This window comes from Diadema setosum, chromosome 6, assembly GCF_964275005.1.
Source record: "Diadema setosum chromosome 6, eeDiaSeto1, whole genome shotgun sequence".
NCBI classification, from domain to species: domain Eukaryota; kingdom Metazoa; phylum Echinodermata; class Echinoidea; order Diadematoida; family Diadematidae; genus Diadema; species Diadema setosum.
Window position 1 is genome coordinate 7,132,855 of NC_092690.1, and position 16,935 is coordinate 7,149,789.

The window sequence follows — 16,935 nt, forward strand, 5'->3', positions numbered from 1 at the left end:
TTAGTCACGTTTGGTTTTATCTCGTGAATATGCGCAACGTTTTATAAATCTATATAGACAGCGAACAATTGCGTAAATAATGAGTAAAATGAGAAAAATGCAGGTGGTCAAAAACGCGAAGACGTCCAGCAGGCTACTCTCGACCAAAGTGAGATCTTTGTAAGAGGAGCGAATGTGATCACCGCCATGATTCATCACGTGTTCTACCCAGAATGCAGCGCGTTCCCGGGGTGGCATCGGTCGATCACGAGAAATGGCGGACACACGCTCGACATTCTTGGCATACCTGGAAGTAAGAAGTGATGGTTACTTATTGCTGTTCCGACTGGATTCGTCATCCAATGTTTGAAAAGTTATCATAAATACTAAAAACCAACGAGCCCTTTAATTGTCCCAACCTCTCTCGCATACGCACACACAAAAAGTTCTGGCTGAAATAAACTTTAATTACACATTATTAACATAGTTTTTCATGACAAAGTACGTTTGAAGAAATCGCATATGTATTTACCGAGCTTTCTTTCATAATCAACATATTTCCAGATTTAGTATACATTGTATAATTTTCACGTGTGTGCTCGAGAACAAGTAACTCTTAATGTGACAATTGGTTTGACGTAAAACATGCCTGTTATTGTCGAGGACTTCTCTCAAAGCAGAAAGAATCGAGTCAGTAGTCAGCTTCATTTTGTCAAGAGATAATCCGATCTCCCGGGCCTTCACCCGCTCTGCTGTGTCAGGCTGATCTGCCATTAGAGGTATAACGATTGCCGGCACGCCATGGTAGGCGAGTTCGTTGAGACCGTTGTTACCACCGTGAAACATGAAGACCCTCGTCTTATTGTGACCTGTGGAGATGTTGGAAGAAATCAATATCAAATTTTGGTCTTTTATACGATTGGATGCAAGTCCCAATGTAGAGTTATTAAGTTGACTATTTTTTTTAATATTACACATTTAGAGGTGACCAATAGCAGAATACATTGGAAGTTGGCAGGAAGCGGTCTTTCAAGAAAGCTGTGCGGCAACGTCTTTTCGGGAGTGATAGATGGTTTTAGCAGACATAATGATTTTTGTCAGTACGTTCTAAAACAAGGAAGAGAAAGAGACATTCTGAATGCTCTTAACAGGCCAAGACAAAGACAAAGGGGCGTTTGACATAAACGATACGGGATGGCGCTGCATCAGCGGGCACATAGTGAAAAAAAGAAGGAAGCTGTATGAAGGAATTTGGAGACAAAAGGAGGGTATTTCATGGCAGTCGTAGGTGAAAATGGTAAATGGTCCATCGTGACAGACGGAAATCGATGACGAAATTACCACACAGAAACCAAATGGCCAAAAATAGAAGACGAGAAACATTCGTGCATTGTAACAGAAGTGAAGTTATGCTGGTGTCAGAGTTGTATTCTTGCAGTTAGAGTTCGTTTAAAACTGTTAAAACTGTGAAATAAGGAACTAACCGAGGTATTAGACCTTTTGTATACTGCATTGCTGATATGTTCATTAAAAAAAGGAGGCAGATTCAGTTCATGACAGTGATGTAATGAAGTTCTTACAAAATTACCCCCAAAAACAATCTTTACACAATTTTTGCTCTCTCTCTGTCTATCGTCCACTTATGATTCCGTTTCCTTCAGGAACACGTGTTACATGAATAAATACAGATTCTTTACTTCGTTACTTCTGTTGAAAAATAAACAACAAAGAATCCGTGTTTTGGGTTTGGTTTTTTTTTACCAAAACATCTCATTCTTCACAATTTAGTAGTTTTCGGCAATATGAAAAAAAGAAAGAAAAATATTACCCAAAAGATCATTTTGTGGAATCCACGACAGAGTCTTGACATTAGGCGGTAGCGTTCTGTTGAGCGCTCCCGCATCTTCCATATGCCATATCACTTTCTGATCCAGCTGAGCAAATGCATCAGCAAAGACTTACACAATGCCTAACTTGAGTGACATCATATCTTTGCCGAACGTAAAGTATGAACCGAGCGAGAATATGACAACCCCGTGTTCTCCAGAGCTTGACATGAAATCTTCCAGTTCCTGTCCGGAAAAAAAAGGAAGCAGAATGCTTATTAGTCATCTGAATTCAAACTTAATAGATTGCATTCAGAATACCTGACGTGCTACAATGTAAGGTGAATTTGTTAATCGATGAGAAGCTATAATAATATGAGGTACTAAGAATGGGACAGCCGGACAGATACAAGAAGAGTGAAAAAAATAAAACCAAAAATCAAAACATAAAATAAACAGTAATTTTTGAAGTTGTTTTGAAGAGGCTTATAAACTTGGAAGTTAAACAGGTCTTGCCTTCAAAACAAAGAAATTACAAAAACTAAGTGAAATCTGAATGTTGAAAAAAAGGACGTGGATTGCTCATTACAAAGAAGAAATGTCTATGAAACATTGCTGTGTCCTCACAAGCACTAAAATAAACAAAAAGGCAACTTATTAATGTATAGAAGTACCGAAATTCACAGGGGAAGTGAGAGGAGAGGACGAGGGGAATAGTGCTAGCAAAGTTGATGAAACGGTGTACCACCTGAGGTAATGGCTTCGGAGGTCGTGCTGTAAAGCCACCGATAGGAATTATGTTTGGCGTAATATGTATTGGGAAATCGTAGGCAAAATCAGTGTTCACGAGCCACAGTATGACGTCATTCCTGATGAGGTTAAGAAGGGTCAGTCCTTTGGGGCCTAAGCCATGTTCGGCAATGAGGGCGTCATACGTTTGAAATGCAAAAGGAAACACACATCTGATGTAGAGGCCGATGACTAGAGCGTTGCAAAGTCGCTGGAAGAACTTCATGTTTTGAGGTAGACCGGAAGTCAGTTTTGTATCCGGCATGAAAGCAGGGTAGATCGGATTGCCGGAACTTAGATGAACGATGAAAGACAGAGATACCGGTGATGATCCAATCACTGGAGTAGGACCAACTTTCCTCGCAATGAGGAGCGGGCAAAGCCATACTTTGTCCATTATCATCACGTCAAACTCTCCCTTCTTTAAGTTACGGATGACAGCGTCGTCTTCCAGGATGTGTTTGCAGTCTGCATGGAAACCAGGCTCTATGATTCTTTGATATTTTACCAGCTGGGTAAACCAGGAATCAAACACGAGATGCCTGATCGACTTGAATCGTTTTATCACCTCATCATTTGATCCAGAGTGATTGAAGATCACAAAGTTCAGGTCCTTGTAGAGTGGATCCTTAGCCCTGTAGCTGAATGCGTCTCCTATAAGCATTGTGACGTTATGCCCTCGCTCGACCAGTGTCCTCCCCAATATCGCGCCGGCCATAAAGTGACTCCCCGCTCCGTACTCAGAGGAGATGAGGATATTACGCCCACTAACCGATGCGGCCAAGCCTATCATTGAAATAAGCACCTTTACTACGCCAGCAATCATGCTCGTTGAGAGCAGTTGTGGCTCAGAACTGGAATGCACATGAATGCTTGCAAATGTGAAGTTATGAAAAACCTACACGGGGACTAGTGCTGCAATCATCACTAGCTGGAGAACAGCTAAAAAAATAAAAATAAAAAATAACGTTTTATGGCTGCAAGCGTTTATGGCATGATCCCGACCTGGACATCGGCGCAAACGCAAAATTTTACGACATCACAAAGGAGTCCCGTCAACTACGAGGTTATCTGGCAGTAAAAAAAATAATAATAATAATAAAAAATAATAAGAAGAAGAAATAAGAAAAGAAACGAAAAATAACCCCAGAAAAAAGTGTTACCTTTGAGACTTTGTGCCAATAAGACCTGCGTGTCAATACCTCATAAAAGTTTCCAACTGTTCGTTTACCATGATAGCCCAAGTATATATGTGACCCTGCATCACAAAACGAACAAAAAGTCGCCAGATATGGGTCTTTAGATAAGGGCAGATTCTGAAAGAGGAGACTCTAAGCTTTAAAATGATGTATAACTCAACTCAAATGGACTCCATTAACCTGTCTAAATACTGGAAAGAAAGCACACACTCTGGGAAAGTGTGAACTGAGAAAAGAAGATCTGAAGTAAAGGGTCTATTCAAGTGTTTAATCTTTACCAAGCCGTGCTAGCTGTGTGATGAAAGGGACAAAACACAGGATGTAAACCACTGGAGTAACAACAATGAAGGAATTGTCAAATTAAGCTGAAATTAGGCATGCTCTATTAACACATTCTGTGCGTGATTAATGTTAACTTTCAAGGCAGAGCTTTATCCATTCAAAAGTTATTAGACTTGAAAGTGAGGAGTGTGCAAACGATTTCAAGAAATGAAAGGGGCCTCTAAGACACACCTGATCATTCTACTCTCCCCCCCCCCCAAAAAAAAAAAAGTTTAGTAGAAAAACTGCTGAAAACACACTTTCCCATTCATGTTATGATTCCAAACCAAAGAATAATGTAGAAGAAGAAAAGCTTTTTCAGAAAATATGAAAAACTCAACATTGACCCGGTTGACCCATTCCATCTTTTTTGAGTCATCACATAAAATCGAGGGCTGCGTCTTTTTGTTTGTTTTGTGGTGCATGGTCACATAGGGCTACAAACCTTAAGTAAAATAGGAAAATGTATTTACAAATACCAAATAGACAAATTTACTTATTTACCCTTCAAAAAAGTTAAGATATCCGATTTTGAATAATATTTATCTCTTATCTCAGTAATAATCGACACGTCCCGGGTAACCACAAAAATATTATTGTTACATTTTCTACGAAATGATACCATACTTGTGACGATTGTGACTCTAAAACACAAAGGTACCACAGTGCTTTCATCAGTAGGGTATAAGGTCAAAATTAACAAAAAAATAATAATTAAAAAATACAAAATAACCTCATTACATTTGTAGGTGACTCATTTTTTTCTTCGTATTGATGAGTGAGTTTTCAAATGTTGCTTTGTGTTTTAACATCAATATTTAGGGCCTGCGTAAAGACTTTCATGGTGAGGGAGAATTATGGTACATATTTACTCCTAGAAAAAGAATATAAAACCGAAACCTTTGGAAATTCATGAATATTGTTTCTAAATTGTTTTTAACATTTTTTTAAACTGCTGATATTGTGGTTTTTTATGATTTTTCTTTTTGGTTCCACTAACCCCTTTTATGGTATTTTAAACTCAGTTTTTGTTGTTGTTGTTGTTGTTGTTGTTTTTTTTTTTTGGTGTGTCATTACAGTAATTATTATTAAACATTTTTTTTCAATAATACACTTTGTCTATGCCGAATTCAGAATACATTTTATTTCAGTCTCCATGGTCTAGTATCTTTTTAAGTGTGTATTGTTTTGTGTATATGTGTTATACTTGTATATGATTTTTTTTTTATGAAGTCTATTTTAATCCAATGTTTTATCATGTATATGTACACAGGGCTCCCCTGGAAAGCAGTTGAGAAACGAGGGGACTACTCTGTTTAAATATGACGGAATAAATAAATAGATAAATAAATAAATAAATAAATAAATATTACTGTGATTTGTATTTGTTCAATTATTGTTTTTTTTTCTATGAGCCAACCCTCCCCCCAAACACACACACACACACACACACACACACACACACACACATGTGGGGGAGCACTCCGCTCCATGTGCCGCAGTCCCTGATATTGATATTGATAATGTCATAGTCTAATCAGATATTCTTGTTTTGTACCTTGCTTTTATGCATGATACATCTGCTTGTAAATCTCCAGTCTTGTAGACCTTCTTTCTAGCTGCCTGCTACGCAGGTTTGCTTGAGCTATGTCTGGGGTATACCATTCAGTATAGGGGTGCTTTCTGACCTTTATTCGTTTCTCAGGTGCCAACTTATCAATCTATGTTCACGGTTTTTACGGATTTTAACGAAGTTCATTCTTACCCTACAAGACAAAAAGATTCTTTTCATCTTTCTCCTGTACTGACCGTATCTGCTTTAAAAACAATAACCACTACAGGACCTAAATTTTGGAATGAGTTGGATAGAGAAATAATCCAATCTCAGTCTCTTTATTTATTTAAGCATAAACTTAAACTAGTTTTTCTGAATTCATATCTATAGCTATTCTTCAATCCTCTTAGACATTCTCTGTTCGTACTTCACATTACTGACAATATCGAGTATGTAACAATAAGTCATGTGCCTCGCTCGTGATTTCTGTATTATCTCCTGAACTTCCTTTGTCGGCACATTTGGTATCTCTGCTATTGTACACTGCATCTGACTTGTACCTCGCTCGGGTGATCACGCAACTCTCAAGAAGTCTTGTACCGCGGACATTGTTTTCTTTGTTTTTCTTTTTCTTTTTCTTTTTTACTTTTCGGCGTTTACATTTCTCCAATTCACAAATTGTCGTTCCTTTAATTACATATACCAAGTAAGAAATAATCTCACATCGGCATCTGGGAATCTACACCCTACAAGCAATGCTTCTATGTAGATTCCTCATATTTCACATGCTTTATTGTCTTGTAAGCTGTACTTGGCAATTCATCCATACTTTTGTATTGTGATGTTTATGTTTTATGTATTTGTTGAAATGTGGAATATGGAACAATACAAAAACAAAAACAAACAAAAATGTTATTTAGTCGGATTTTCTCACAACTCATATTTTTTTTTTCTTATTGCAGCATATAACTAATGCTTCTGGTTTTAGATCTTACCGTGGTGCAAGGATATGCTTCTTTTTTTCAATCTTTAATGATGCGGACAGCAACATCAAAGGTTTGATATTAATTGGCAGTCTTGGCTGAATAAGACTATTGCACGTCATGACGTCATAATGGACAACAGTATAAAGTATTAATCACAAGGAGAATTCAAAAAAGAAAATTCATGCCATAATTGCGACACTTTGCATCGACTTATTACTGACATAATTGTTACTGGATAATATTGTTCCCCAACCCTTGCTTTTTGAAAGGGGTAAGTCAAAATAAAAATGGTCATTATGAAAAGCGAAAATGCATCGATTTGTTTTATTTATATTCTCCTGATATTGTTGTACATTAATGACGTCATGCAGTGAAATAGTCCTAAACCTAGCGTTGACGCCACCAAAACCTGTAAAAGAAATCATAATTTTTGAACCAATTATATGATTCTCATTAAAGTTTCCCTGAAGTGTTCTACTAATGTAGTTGTTGCTTTCACTCAATCCATGTTTTAATTGGGCTTCGATGAATATATATACAGCAACTGAAAATGTTGACTTTGAATTCAAGATCAGATAAACGCTATTTTCAATTCTGAGTAGATATCCTCTAGCAACATGCAATCCTATGTATCTACCACTATGTGAGCACTTGCACACAATAGAATCACGTTTCCATATAATATCAGTTCACAAATTTTCGATCACTGGATAGCACAATTGTTTTCTAATAAACATGAACGAGCTACATTGCTCAACTGAAAGGTAGATACATAATACTACTGTTCCCATACTACGTTCATTCCATTGACAAATTTGTAAATGTAGAAACAAAGCATGTCTGTAATGTTAAAGTTATATCATTATTACTGTACAGGTTTTATCTTGAAAAATTCTGATATCAAGTTACAGAAAGTATCAGATGTTTCTTGCATTATATCCTTGGATTTAAATTTGCTGTCATTTCGACATGGTTGAAATGGTGACGGAGATTTCTTGAGAGTAGATATAGTAATGGGATAACAAAAATAGTATTCACAATATATTGTATACTATCATTTGAAATCGATATCATTTGAATAAATCTGGCTTGAAAGTGCTTATGAAATTCTTGGTGGTGTCATTTTTTCAGTATTTATGAAAAATTGATGATGCATGGACTAGTTTTCCTGATCATTTTGACAATGGTGTATTGACTACAATTTTCCGGATGATAGTGCAGGTGCCCGGCTGACTAGCTATCCTGATCAAAATCTGGTCAAATCTAATCAGTTCCTAGTCACATTTGGCAAGTTTTCTAGTCAAAACATATAACCAAAATTACCGGATCGTTTTGATCGGATTCGGATCATTTTATGTAGATGCCTGGCTGGCAAGGTAACCTGATCAAAAGAAATGAATTTCTGATTAAATTTTAGCACGTGTTATTGTGAAATATTTGACAAGAATTAACCAGTCATATTGATCAGTATAGTGGTGCTGTCCGGCTGACAAGTTGTTCTGGTCAAATCTGATCAGTTTCTGATTGTATTTGATCAGATTTCTCGAGAGTGTGGGAGTTTTCTGTACTATCTTTAGTCACGCTTGGTTTCCTGTGAACATGCGAAATGTTTTAAAAGTATACATAGACGTCTAACAATTACGTAAATAATTAGCACAATGAGAAAAAGGCAGATGGTCAAAAACGCGAAGACGTCTAGCAGGCTACTCTCGACCAAAGTGAGATCTTTGTAAGAGGAGCGGAGGTGATCACCGCCATGTTTCATCACGTGTTCTACCCAGAATGCAGCGCGTTCCCGCGGTGGCATCGGTCGATCACGAGAAATGGCAGACACACGTTTGGCATTCTTGGCGTACCTGGAGGTGATAATTAATAAGAAGCATATGGTTGCATGTTGATTGCCACTATACTCCTTTCTGCCTTTTCCCCTGGTTTCTTTTTTCATTGTTTTAAACGTTATCACTATCAGTAAAAGCGCAGCCCCTTGAACTCACCTTGTCATTTACATATACACACAAAGGTGTACTTAGGAGGAGGTGTTACACTGCAAAAACATCAGTGTAAGATTTAACACCATGGGTGTCAAATCTAACACCGATCAAGTGTCAATAGAGGACGACACCCATAGGTGTAGAAAGTATGTTGTCATGGTATTGAAAAGTGTTCGCCTGGCACTTCGTGGTATTAATTTTAACAAGCTGGTGATATTTTTTACACTGGTGTTAATTCAATAATGACACCACATGGTGTTGATTATATATATTTCTGGTGTTAATGTCAATGATAGAACACTCGTCCAGCTTCAATAGGAGACCACACCAACTTATGTTATTGTGGTGTAACTGTGTTAACACTTTTTTTTTAATCAAGTACTTCATCGGAAAAATCTTGATCTCTTGTTGGAAGTTCAAAATCAACAAGTAGAACAGTCCTAGTAAGTAAGAAACTTTTCGAAAACAAACAAACAAAAAATTTTGTACTTTGAAATGACGCCCGGAGGTATTAATCTAACACCATATATGAGCACCGGAAATTTAACACCAGCTCGGTGTTTCATATTGAACACCTGACTTTTTTGTAGTATAGGTTCGAATCCTGCTCGTGTATGAACGCCCATGATTTTTTCTTTTATCATGGCTACTACTAAAACACTTATCAATTTAGCGCTTATCTACTTCGATGTAGGGCAATTTGTCCATCAGTTGCAAAGGATTACTTGTTGAAAAGAACTTTAATAACTCATGTTATTTCAATTTTTCAAGATAAGGTAAGTCTGAACAAATTGCAAAGCTACAGAAAGTTAAATTCTTAGATATTTTACTGACTATGCATCGCCTGCTTCACTATAATTGTATCTCTAAAAACGTGACTCTGATGTAGCAATTGATTTGCCTTTAAATAGGACGTACTTATCATTGTCGAGGACCTCTCTCAAAGCAGACAGAATCGAGTCAGTAGTCAGGTTCATTTTGTCAAGGATTACTCCAATTTCTCTTGTCCTCACTCGCTCCGCCGCATCAGGCCCATCGGTCATAAGAGGTATGACGATTGCCGGTACGCCATGGTAAGCGAGCTCGTTGAGACCGTTGTTACCACCGTGAAACATGAAGACTCTCGTCTTATTGTGACCTGTGGAGATGTTATATAGAAGAAAGAACACCTTGAATCTCGGTCTTTTATACATTGTTGGATTCATATACCCATTAAAAGAGAATTCTACCTTTCTACCTTCACTTCTCTCTCTCTCTTTCCTCTCTTTGTTTTTTTTTTTCTGTTTTTGACTATTTTTGTTGTTTTCATGTATTCTAAAATCTTTGACTCCTGGTTTGAAAATAAAAAATGTGTCCATGCCACACTACTTTCCAGATTCCCATCGTATTCTGCTGGAGATGCGTCACCTCTAACTTTATAATGTAGAACGAGAGATGCAATAGCATCAACCATAAATGTATAATTGAAGAGCTTTCAACCGAAAGGCTCTAAATCCATTGGAAAATGATGGATTTAACGCCTTTTGGAAGCAAGCTCTTCATTTGTTTGCCTCAAATGTTTTATTGACTATCTGAGGTTAAATATAATGATCGAGTCAACCCTAAAAGCAATAACTTTGTCCTTAGTGTAAGAGTGGCCCTAGAGATAAAAACTTTAACCCTAAATGTAAAGTTCAAAGTTCATTTTCATTTATTTCGATCAAAGAAAGAGAGAAACTTATTTACAACGTATTAGTACTGTAAAATGAAAAACTTAGCTTTAATAGCAAAATGCATGTGATAATGAGTAACAAAGCGAAAAATACACAATTGTATTTTGTTTTTGGTATTTATGTCAAAACCAACAAAACCAACAGAAAGTTGCACTCCTTGATTTTATGTGATGACTCAAAAAAGGTGAAACGGGTCAACCAAGTCAATTTTGAATTCTCCATATTTTCTGGAAGAGTTATTCCTCTTCTACATTATTTTCAAGTTTGGGATCATGAAAGTTGGATTCAGCAGTTTTTGTTTTGTTTTGTTTTTTACGTTTTTGGTAAGTAGAGTGATCAGGTATGTCTTGGAGGCCCCTTTCCATTTCTTGAAAATACTTTGCAATCTATTCACTTTCAACTCAAAGCACTTTTGAAAGGATAAAGCTCCTGCTTTAAAAAGTTGTCACCAATCATTTACAGAATGTGTTACTAAAGCACGCTTAATTTCAATTCAATCTGATAATTTCTTCATCGTTATTGCTAAGGTGGTTTACATCCTATTTTTGTCCCATTCATCGCACAGCTAGCACAGCTTGGTAAAGATTAAGCGCTTGAAGAGACCGTGTACTTCAATTATTTGCTTCAGAACGGTCTCATATTCAGATTACTGCCCCGTCAGATTATGTGTCAGATTATGTGCAGATTAATGCCCCGTCACTGACCAGGCACGCTAACCTGGAAACATTAAACTGCACATTACTTGAATATGAGACCGTTCTCAAGCAAATAATTTTCATACAACAATAGACATAAAATGTACTCTTAAATGAATCCCAGAAGGATTGGAACAATCATCTCTCAGCATTCCCACTGATTCCCACTGATCGGTTACAGCCATCCCCTTTAATTAAGAACGTTCCTCAGCTATGTTTGTGAGCATCCTAGCTGCGCAGGTTGGTCAGTGACGTAACAAAGAGCGTAGAAGCGCACGCACGAGTGATGGGTGAGCTGAGCTACCTGAGCTGAGCAGCTGCTGGTAGATCTAGCTAGAGTGTTTTTAGTACGTACGGATACCCGACAGCTGCTGCTCCCCACCGCGGCCGCGCTAGGCGGCCTCGCTCGGCTTGCGTGCCGACTAACAGTGACTAAACGAATGTACGCGTTATAATCTGTATGTACATGTACTACGCAAAGTTCAGCGGTCCGAGCCGCATTATACATGGTCATGGTAGCACAACACTGATAGACGAAATCAGGAAGCTTGGAAGTGGAACTGAGCTGTTTCCATTTTCGATCCATAGATCTGTTTTGTGACATGCAGTTCATTGTCTGTTCATCAACATGGTCAAGTAGAGTGCTAAAGTACCTAGGGCATATAGGACCTAGGCCCTGGTCTGGAACTACTAGTTTACTAGACTCGGTGCTAAAAACAACAACAACAACAACAACAATAAACATATGACATACAAGAAAACAATCCGAGTATCTCCTTTAAGATCTAAATCAGATTTTAACTTGTCATTACTAATACAAAATATTATTGTTTAATTTTTTGGTTGCAGAATACAAGGTCACGAAAGTATTACCAATTACATGTATTTATCACTTTAACCATTCAGACATTATTTTTTGATTACCAAATCTAGTGTAACAAAGGGAGAATCAAAGAATTCTTTTCGGGAGGGGGCGTACTCAAGGCACATCTCCATCATAGTTTACAACACGCACTATATATATATATATATATATATATATATATATATATATATATATATATTCACCCAATTATCCCTCTCGCTCTTGTCCAATTATGATATACTTGTCTTCAGGAAGATATGTTACTTGACTAAATAACATTTCTTTATCTCATTTGTTGTTGTTGATGTTGTAGGAGAAAAAAGGAATCTGACTTTGTACCATAACATCCAATAATTCTTCACATTTTGATAATTTTCGGAAATATGGAAAATAAATTACCCAAAAGATCATTTTGTGGAATCCACGAGAGAGTCTTGACATTTGATGGCAGCGTTCTGTTAAGCGCTCTCGCATCTTTCATATGCCATATCACTTTCTGATCCAGTTGAGCAAAAGCGTCGGCAAAGACTTGGACAATGTCTGACTTGAGTGATTGCAGATCCTTGCCGAAATTCAAGTATGAACCGAGCGAGAATATGACAACCCCATGTTCTCCAGAGCTTAACATGAAATCTTCCAGTTCCTGTCAAGAAAAGAAAAAAAGAAAATGAGAAAGAAGAATGTTGATGATGTTTGAATTCCGGTTTAATAAACTGAAATCAATATACCTGACTTGCTCAGGATAGACGAATTGGTACACTTTGTGTGTCGTTTTTATTTCCTGTCAATTGTGTGTGAAATGCGTGCACATTTGTGCACATTTAACTTATTGGCACAGAAACAGTTAATAGGTGAGAAGCTGTAGAAAAGGAGGTGCCAAGAGCGAGACACCTGGACAAACACAAATAAAGGGAAGAAAATGATATCATTGACAACAATCTAAAAGTAATTTTTGAAGCTTTGCTTAACAGGTTTATCAAATTACAGGTCAAACAGGTGTTGCCATCAACAACAACAAAAAAAAAAGTTTTACAATGATACGTGAATGTTAAAAAAAGAGACACGAATCGCGAATAAAAGAGTCTAATAAATATTGTGTCCTCAAAAAGCACTAAAAGAAATAAAAAGTAACCAACTGATGTATAGAGGCAGGGAAATTCAAACAGAAAGTGAGAGCAGAGCAAAGGGAGGGGGAGTGGTAGCAAAGGTAATAAAACGTTAAACTACCTGTGACAATGGCTTGGGAGGTCCTGCTGTCAGCCCTCCGATAGGAATGATGTTGGGAGTAATGTGCATCGGGAATTCATAGGCAAAATCAGTGTTCACCAGCCACAGCATGACGTCATTCTTGATGAGGTCAAGAAAGGTCAGTCCGTTCGGGCCTAAATTGTGTTCGGCAATGAGGGCGTCATACGTTTGAAATGCAAAGGGATACACAAATTGAATGCAGAGGCCGATAACTAAAGCGTTGCCGAGTCGCTGGAAGAAGTTCATCTTTTGAGGTAGACCGGAAGTCAATCTTTTATCCGGCATAAATGCAGGGTAGATCGGATTGCCAGCACTAAGATGATTGATGACAGAAAGAGATACCGGCGATACTCCAATCACTGGAGTAGGACCAACTTTCCTCGCAATGAGGAACGAGCAAAGCCACACAGTGTCCATAATCATCACGTCAAACTCTCCCTTCTTCAATTCACGGATGACAGCGTCGTCTTCCAGAATTTTTTTGCAGTCTGCACTGAAGCCAGCCTCTATGATTCTTTGATATTTTACCAACTGAATAAACCATGAATCTGACACGATATCTCCGATGGACTGGATTCGGTTTATCACCTCTTCGTTTGATCCAGAGTGATTGAAAATCACGAATGTCAGGTTCAAGTAGAGCGGATCCTTAGCCCTGTAGCTGAATGCGTCTCCTATCAGCATTGTGACGTTATGTCCCCGCTCGGCCAGTGCCTTCCCCACTAGCGAGCCGGCAATGAAGTGACTCCCCCCTCCGTACCCGGATGAGATGAGGATGTTACGCCCACTGACCGATGCGGTCAGGCCTATTATTTGTAATACAATAAGCACCTTCACTACGCTAGCCACCATGCTTGTTGTGAGAACAATAGTAGCTCAGAACTGGAATGCACATGAATGTTTGCTTATGTTCACGGGAGAGACCTGCACAGGACCTATTGCTACAACCATTAGCAGCGGAAGCATAGCTACAAAATAACGTCCTGAGTGAGCGCCGGCATTTTATGTCTGCAGCCTTTTATGGCATGCTTCCTGTACATGGGCGCAAGAGCAAATTTACGTCATCACAAGGGAGCTCCCATTTAATACGAGGTCAACTCTCAGCGAAAGAAAAAGAACGAAAAGAAAAGGACAGAAATAACGAAAGAGCATTAATTAACCCTTGGACTATGCTCCAATAAGGCCTGTCTATCAATAACCCATGAAAGAGTCCAACTGGAACGTTTAGAAATCTAACTTTCATAAAATATTATTGCTCCCTTATCTCAGTAATAATCGACATTATAAAGGTTGTTAAATTTTCCATAAAACGATGTCATACTTGTTACGATTATGGTTTTAATACACGGTACAGTGCTTTCATCCGTTGGGCAAGGTCAAAAGTGAAAAGTTGCAAAAGGGCCCAATCAATTTTGTAAGTCACTCACTTTTTTCCCTGTTGATGAGTGATCTTCGAAATGTTGTTATGGTTATGTATTTTAAAGGGATTGTATAGTTTTGGTTGAGACCTAACTGCAGGTTTCTATCATTTTTGGTGAAATAATGAAACCTCTTTAATATTAGATATGAAAAAGGATCTAATTCCAAGAGGAATTCAACATTTATTTTATGAAAATTGGTTTTGAAATGGCTGAGATATTCAAAATAGAGTGATCCTAATAAAACGTGGGTCCCACCTTTTACTACGCTCGCTTTGATTTACTTTGTTTTTGGATGTCTCAGTCAGTCCGAAACCGATTTTCACCAAGTAAATTTTGAATCCCTTGAATGATATGCTTTGTACTATTCCATAAGTGGTTTCTTGGTATCTCGCAAAAAGTTAAAAGCCCTATACTCATCGCCACCGATACTATACCATCCCTTTTACATCAATATTCAGGGCTGCGGAACAATTTCAAGGAAGAGAGGGCCGTGGGACGGGGGTGGGGGTCGCGGACGGCCGAGGTTTGTGGTATAATAGTAACCCCCGCTTATAGACGGGAAAATCTAAAAAGACGAAACCTTTGGAAATTCATGAGTTTTGTGATTTTTTATGTTGGCCCGACTTTTTTTTTTGAGTTCCAAACTGTTTTTAAGTATTCTACAATTGTATATACATGTATACATGCATATCTATAATATATACATAGGCGACATGTATATTTGTCGTATACCGCTGTATTTCATTGTACACTTCAAAGGAGAGATCATCGATAAACACTTGTCGATTTACACTAATAGGAACATATAAATGTGCAAAGTTCACCTCATGAAATAAAGACGAACAGACATTTGTATTATCATTATTATTACTATTATCATTATGAGTACTCCCATAGAAAACAAATATTGACTTCTCATGAGGATCGTGGATGAAATTACCACTCCCAAGGTGCTTTTCATAACGACCCTTCTATAACCCCGAGGCGTTAGCCGAGAGGTGATAGAAGGGTCGTTATAAAAAGCAGCGAGCACTATATATTTGTTTTATATGCCCCATCGTTTTAGACTTGGTCTAACTAGCTATTCTAGGAGTAGACTCAGGATCTATTATGATTATACAAGTAGAACTAGACCTAAGAATTTTAATATTATGAGGTATATCATGCAGTGGCGGATCCAGGAATTCCGTAAAGGGGAGGCGCCTTAAGGGGTGCGCATATTTTAAATCTCTTTTGGTTTAACAAAAAATAAAGAGGAGGCGTGGGGTCGTTGACCTTCCCCCCCCCCCCCCGATCTTCCACTGTGATATATTTTTGAATGAATAATTTGATGAATTTTCAATTCTGATTGGTTGAAATTGCCGGCTGGACATCGTTTCTCGCTCTGCGCGCAGCTGCTTTATAGCAGGGCCGTCGGAGCGTTTTCAAAAGTGGAGGGGGGGGGGGCACTTCCGAGCTTCATGAGCTAGCACGCAAAAAAAAAAAAAAAAAAGGCCTTCAGCCCAACTTCCGGTGCCACTTCCGGGTTTCTTCAGCTGACAACCCAAAAAAAAAAAATTAAAAGGACTTCATGGCAAAAAAAAAAAAAAACATAACCCTACGGCAGGGCTCCACACTAACTTTTATTTTTGGTGGCCCAATGGCAAATATCTGACCTTTTTTTGGTGGCCCGATCAGGCCACCAAATTCTTCACTTCTGAAATATTGGTGGCCCGACGTGCGTTTTTGGTGGCCCCGGGCCACCGGGCCACCGTTAGTGTCGAGCCCTGCCTACGGCCCTCACACTTAAAGGTCTCTATTTCTTTCTAGTGCCACTTACAAAAAAGTGGGAGGGGGGAGCCAAAGTAGTCACACTTTATGATATCCTTTGTATGGTGCAAAAAAAAAAAAATAGGGGTGGGGGCTCCCTTCCCCAGGTTCCGCCGGCCATGTATAGCATCCAACCTGTCCTGATAGCATCATAAACGACCTGTACGCGGACTTGTGTGTACATGCATGTCCCTACGAATGTATACTGTGCTTGCTTTTGTGTATAATCGTGAGCGCGCTGCAGTGCTAAAGCCTTGCGTTGGCCTTTTTGTGTACAATGCACACGATCACAAATCTGAAGCAGAAATGGTCCGGCCATTATCGCAGACAAAAGCTCCTTCCACATCTGTGAAATATTGGATGATTTCAACTTCTGTGCAAGTATTTAATACCTTCAAACAATTTACTGCCTTAAGATGAGCTCCATGCAATACCGACCGTCAGATTAACGCAAACCATTACGATAGGGCCCTATCTATTACGATATTATCGATCCCAATACTACGTGTTCACAACAATCCAGCACGAAGTGCGCGAAG

General features: G+C 38.4%; 2 protein-coding genes across 2 annotated transcripts; both read right to left on the bottom strand.

Annotated features, from left to right (window-relative positions):
* On the bottom strand, positions 1-3,348 carry LOC140230206 (UDP-glucuronosyltransferase 2B4-like). The gene is given in 4 exon segments (XM_072310385.1): positions 1-286; positions 629-848; positions 1,808-2,051; positions 2,554-3,348. Coding segments are annotated over 4 exon segments (1,509 nt in total). The 5' UTR covers positions 3,313-3,348.
* Positions 3,349-8,228: 4,880 nt separating this feature from the next.
* LOC140230207 (UDP-glucuronosyltransferase 2C1-like) lies at positions 8,229-14,018 on the bottom strand. Its single transcript, XM_072310386.1, has 4 exons — positions 13,146-14,018; positions 12,318-12,561; positions 9,565-9,784; positions 8,229-8,511 (listed from the first exon to the last, which is right to left on the bottom strand). The coding sequence occupies exons 1-4, from the start codon at positions 14,016-14,018 to the stop codon at positions 8,229-8,231; spliced, it is 1,620 nt and encodes a 539-aa protein (XP_072166487.1).
* Positions 14,019-16,935: the final 2,917 nt, after the last annotated feature.

Excerpts from the sequence above, each read along its gene's own strand:
- LOC140230207 (XM_072310386.1), bottom strand. The coding sequence starts at position 14,018 with ATGGTGGCTAGCGTAGTGAAGGTGCTTATTGTATTACAAATAATAGGC. Across the intron at positions 12,562-13,145 it reads CTCCCAAGCCATTGTCACAG|GAACTGGAAGATTTCATGTT; the intron begins GTAGTTTAACGT and ends TTTTCTTGACAG. Across the intron at positions 9,785-12,317 it reads TCCACAAAATGATCTTTTGG|GTCACAATAAGACGAGAGTC; the intron begins GTAATTTATTTT and ends ACATCTCCACAG.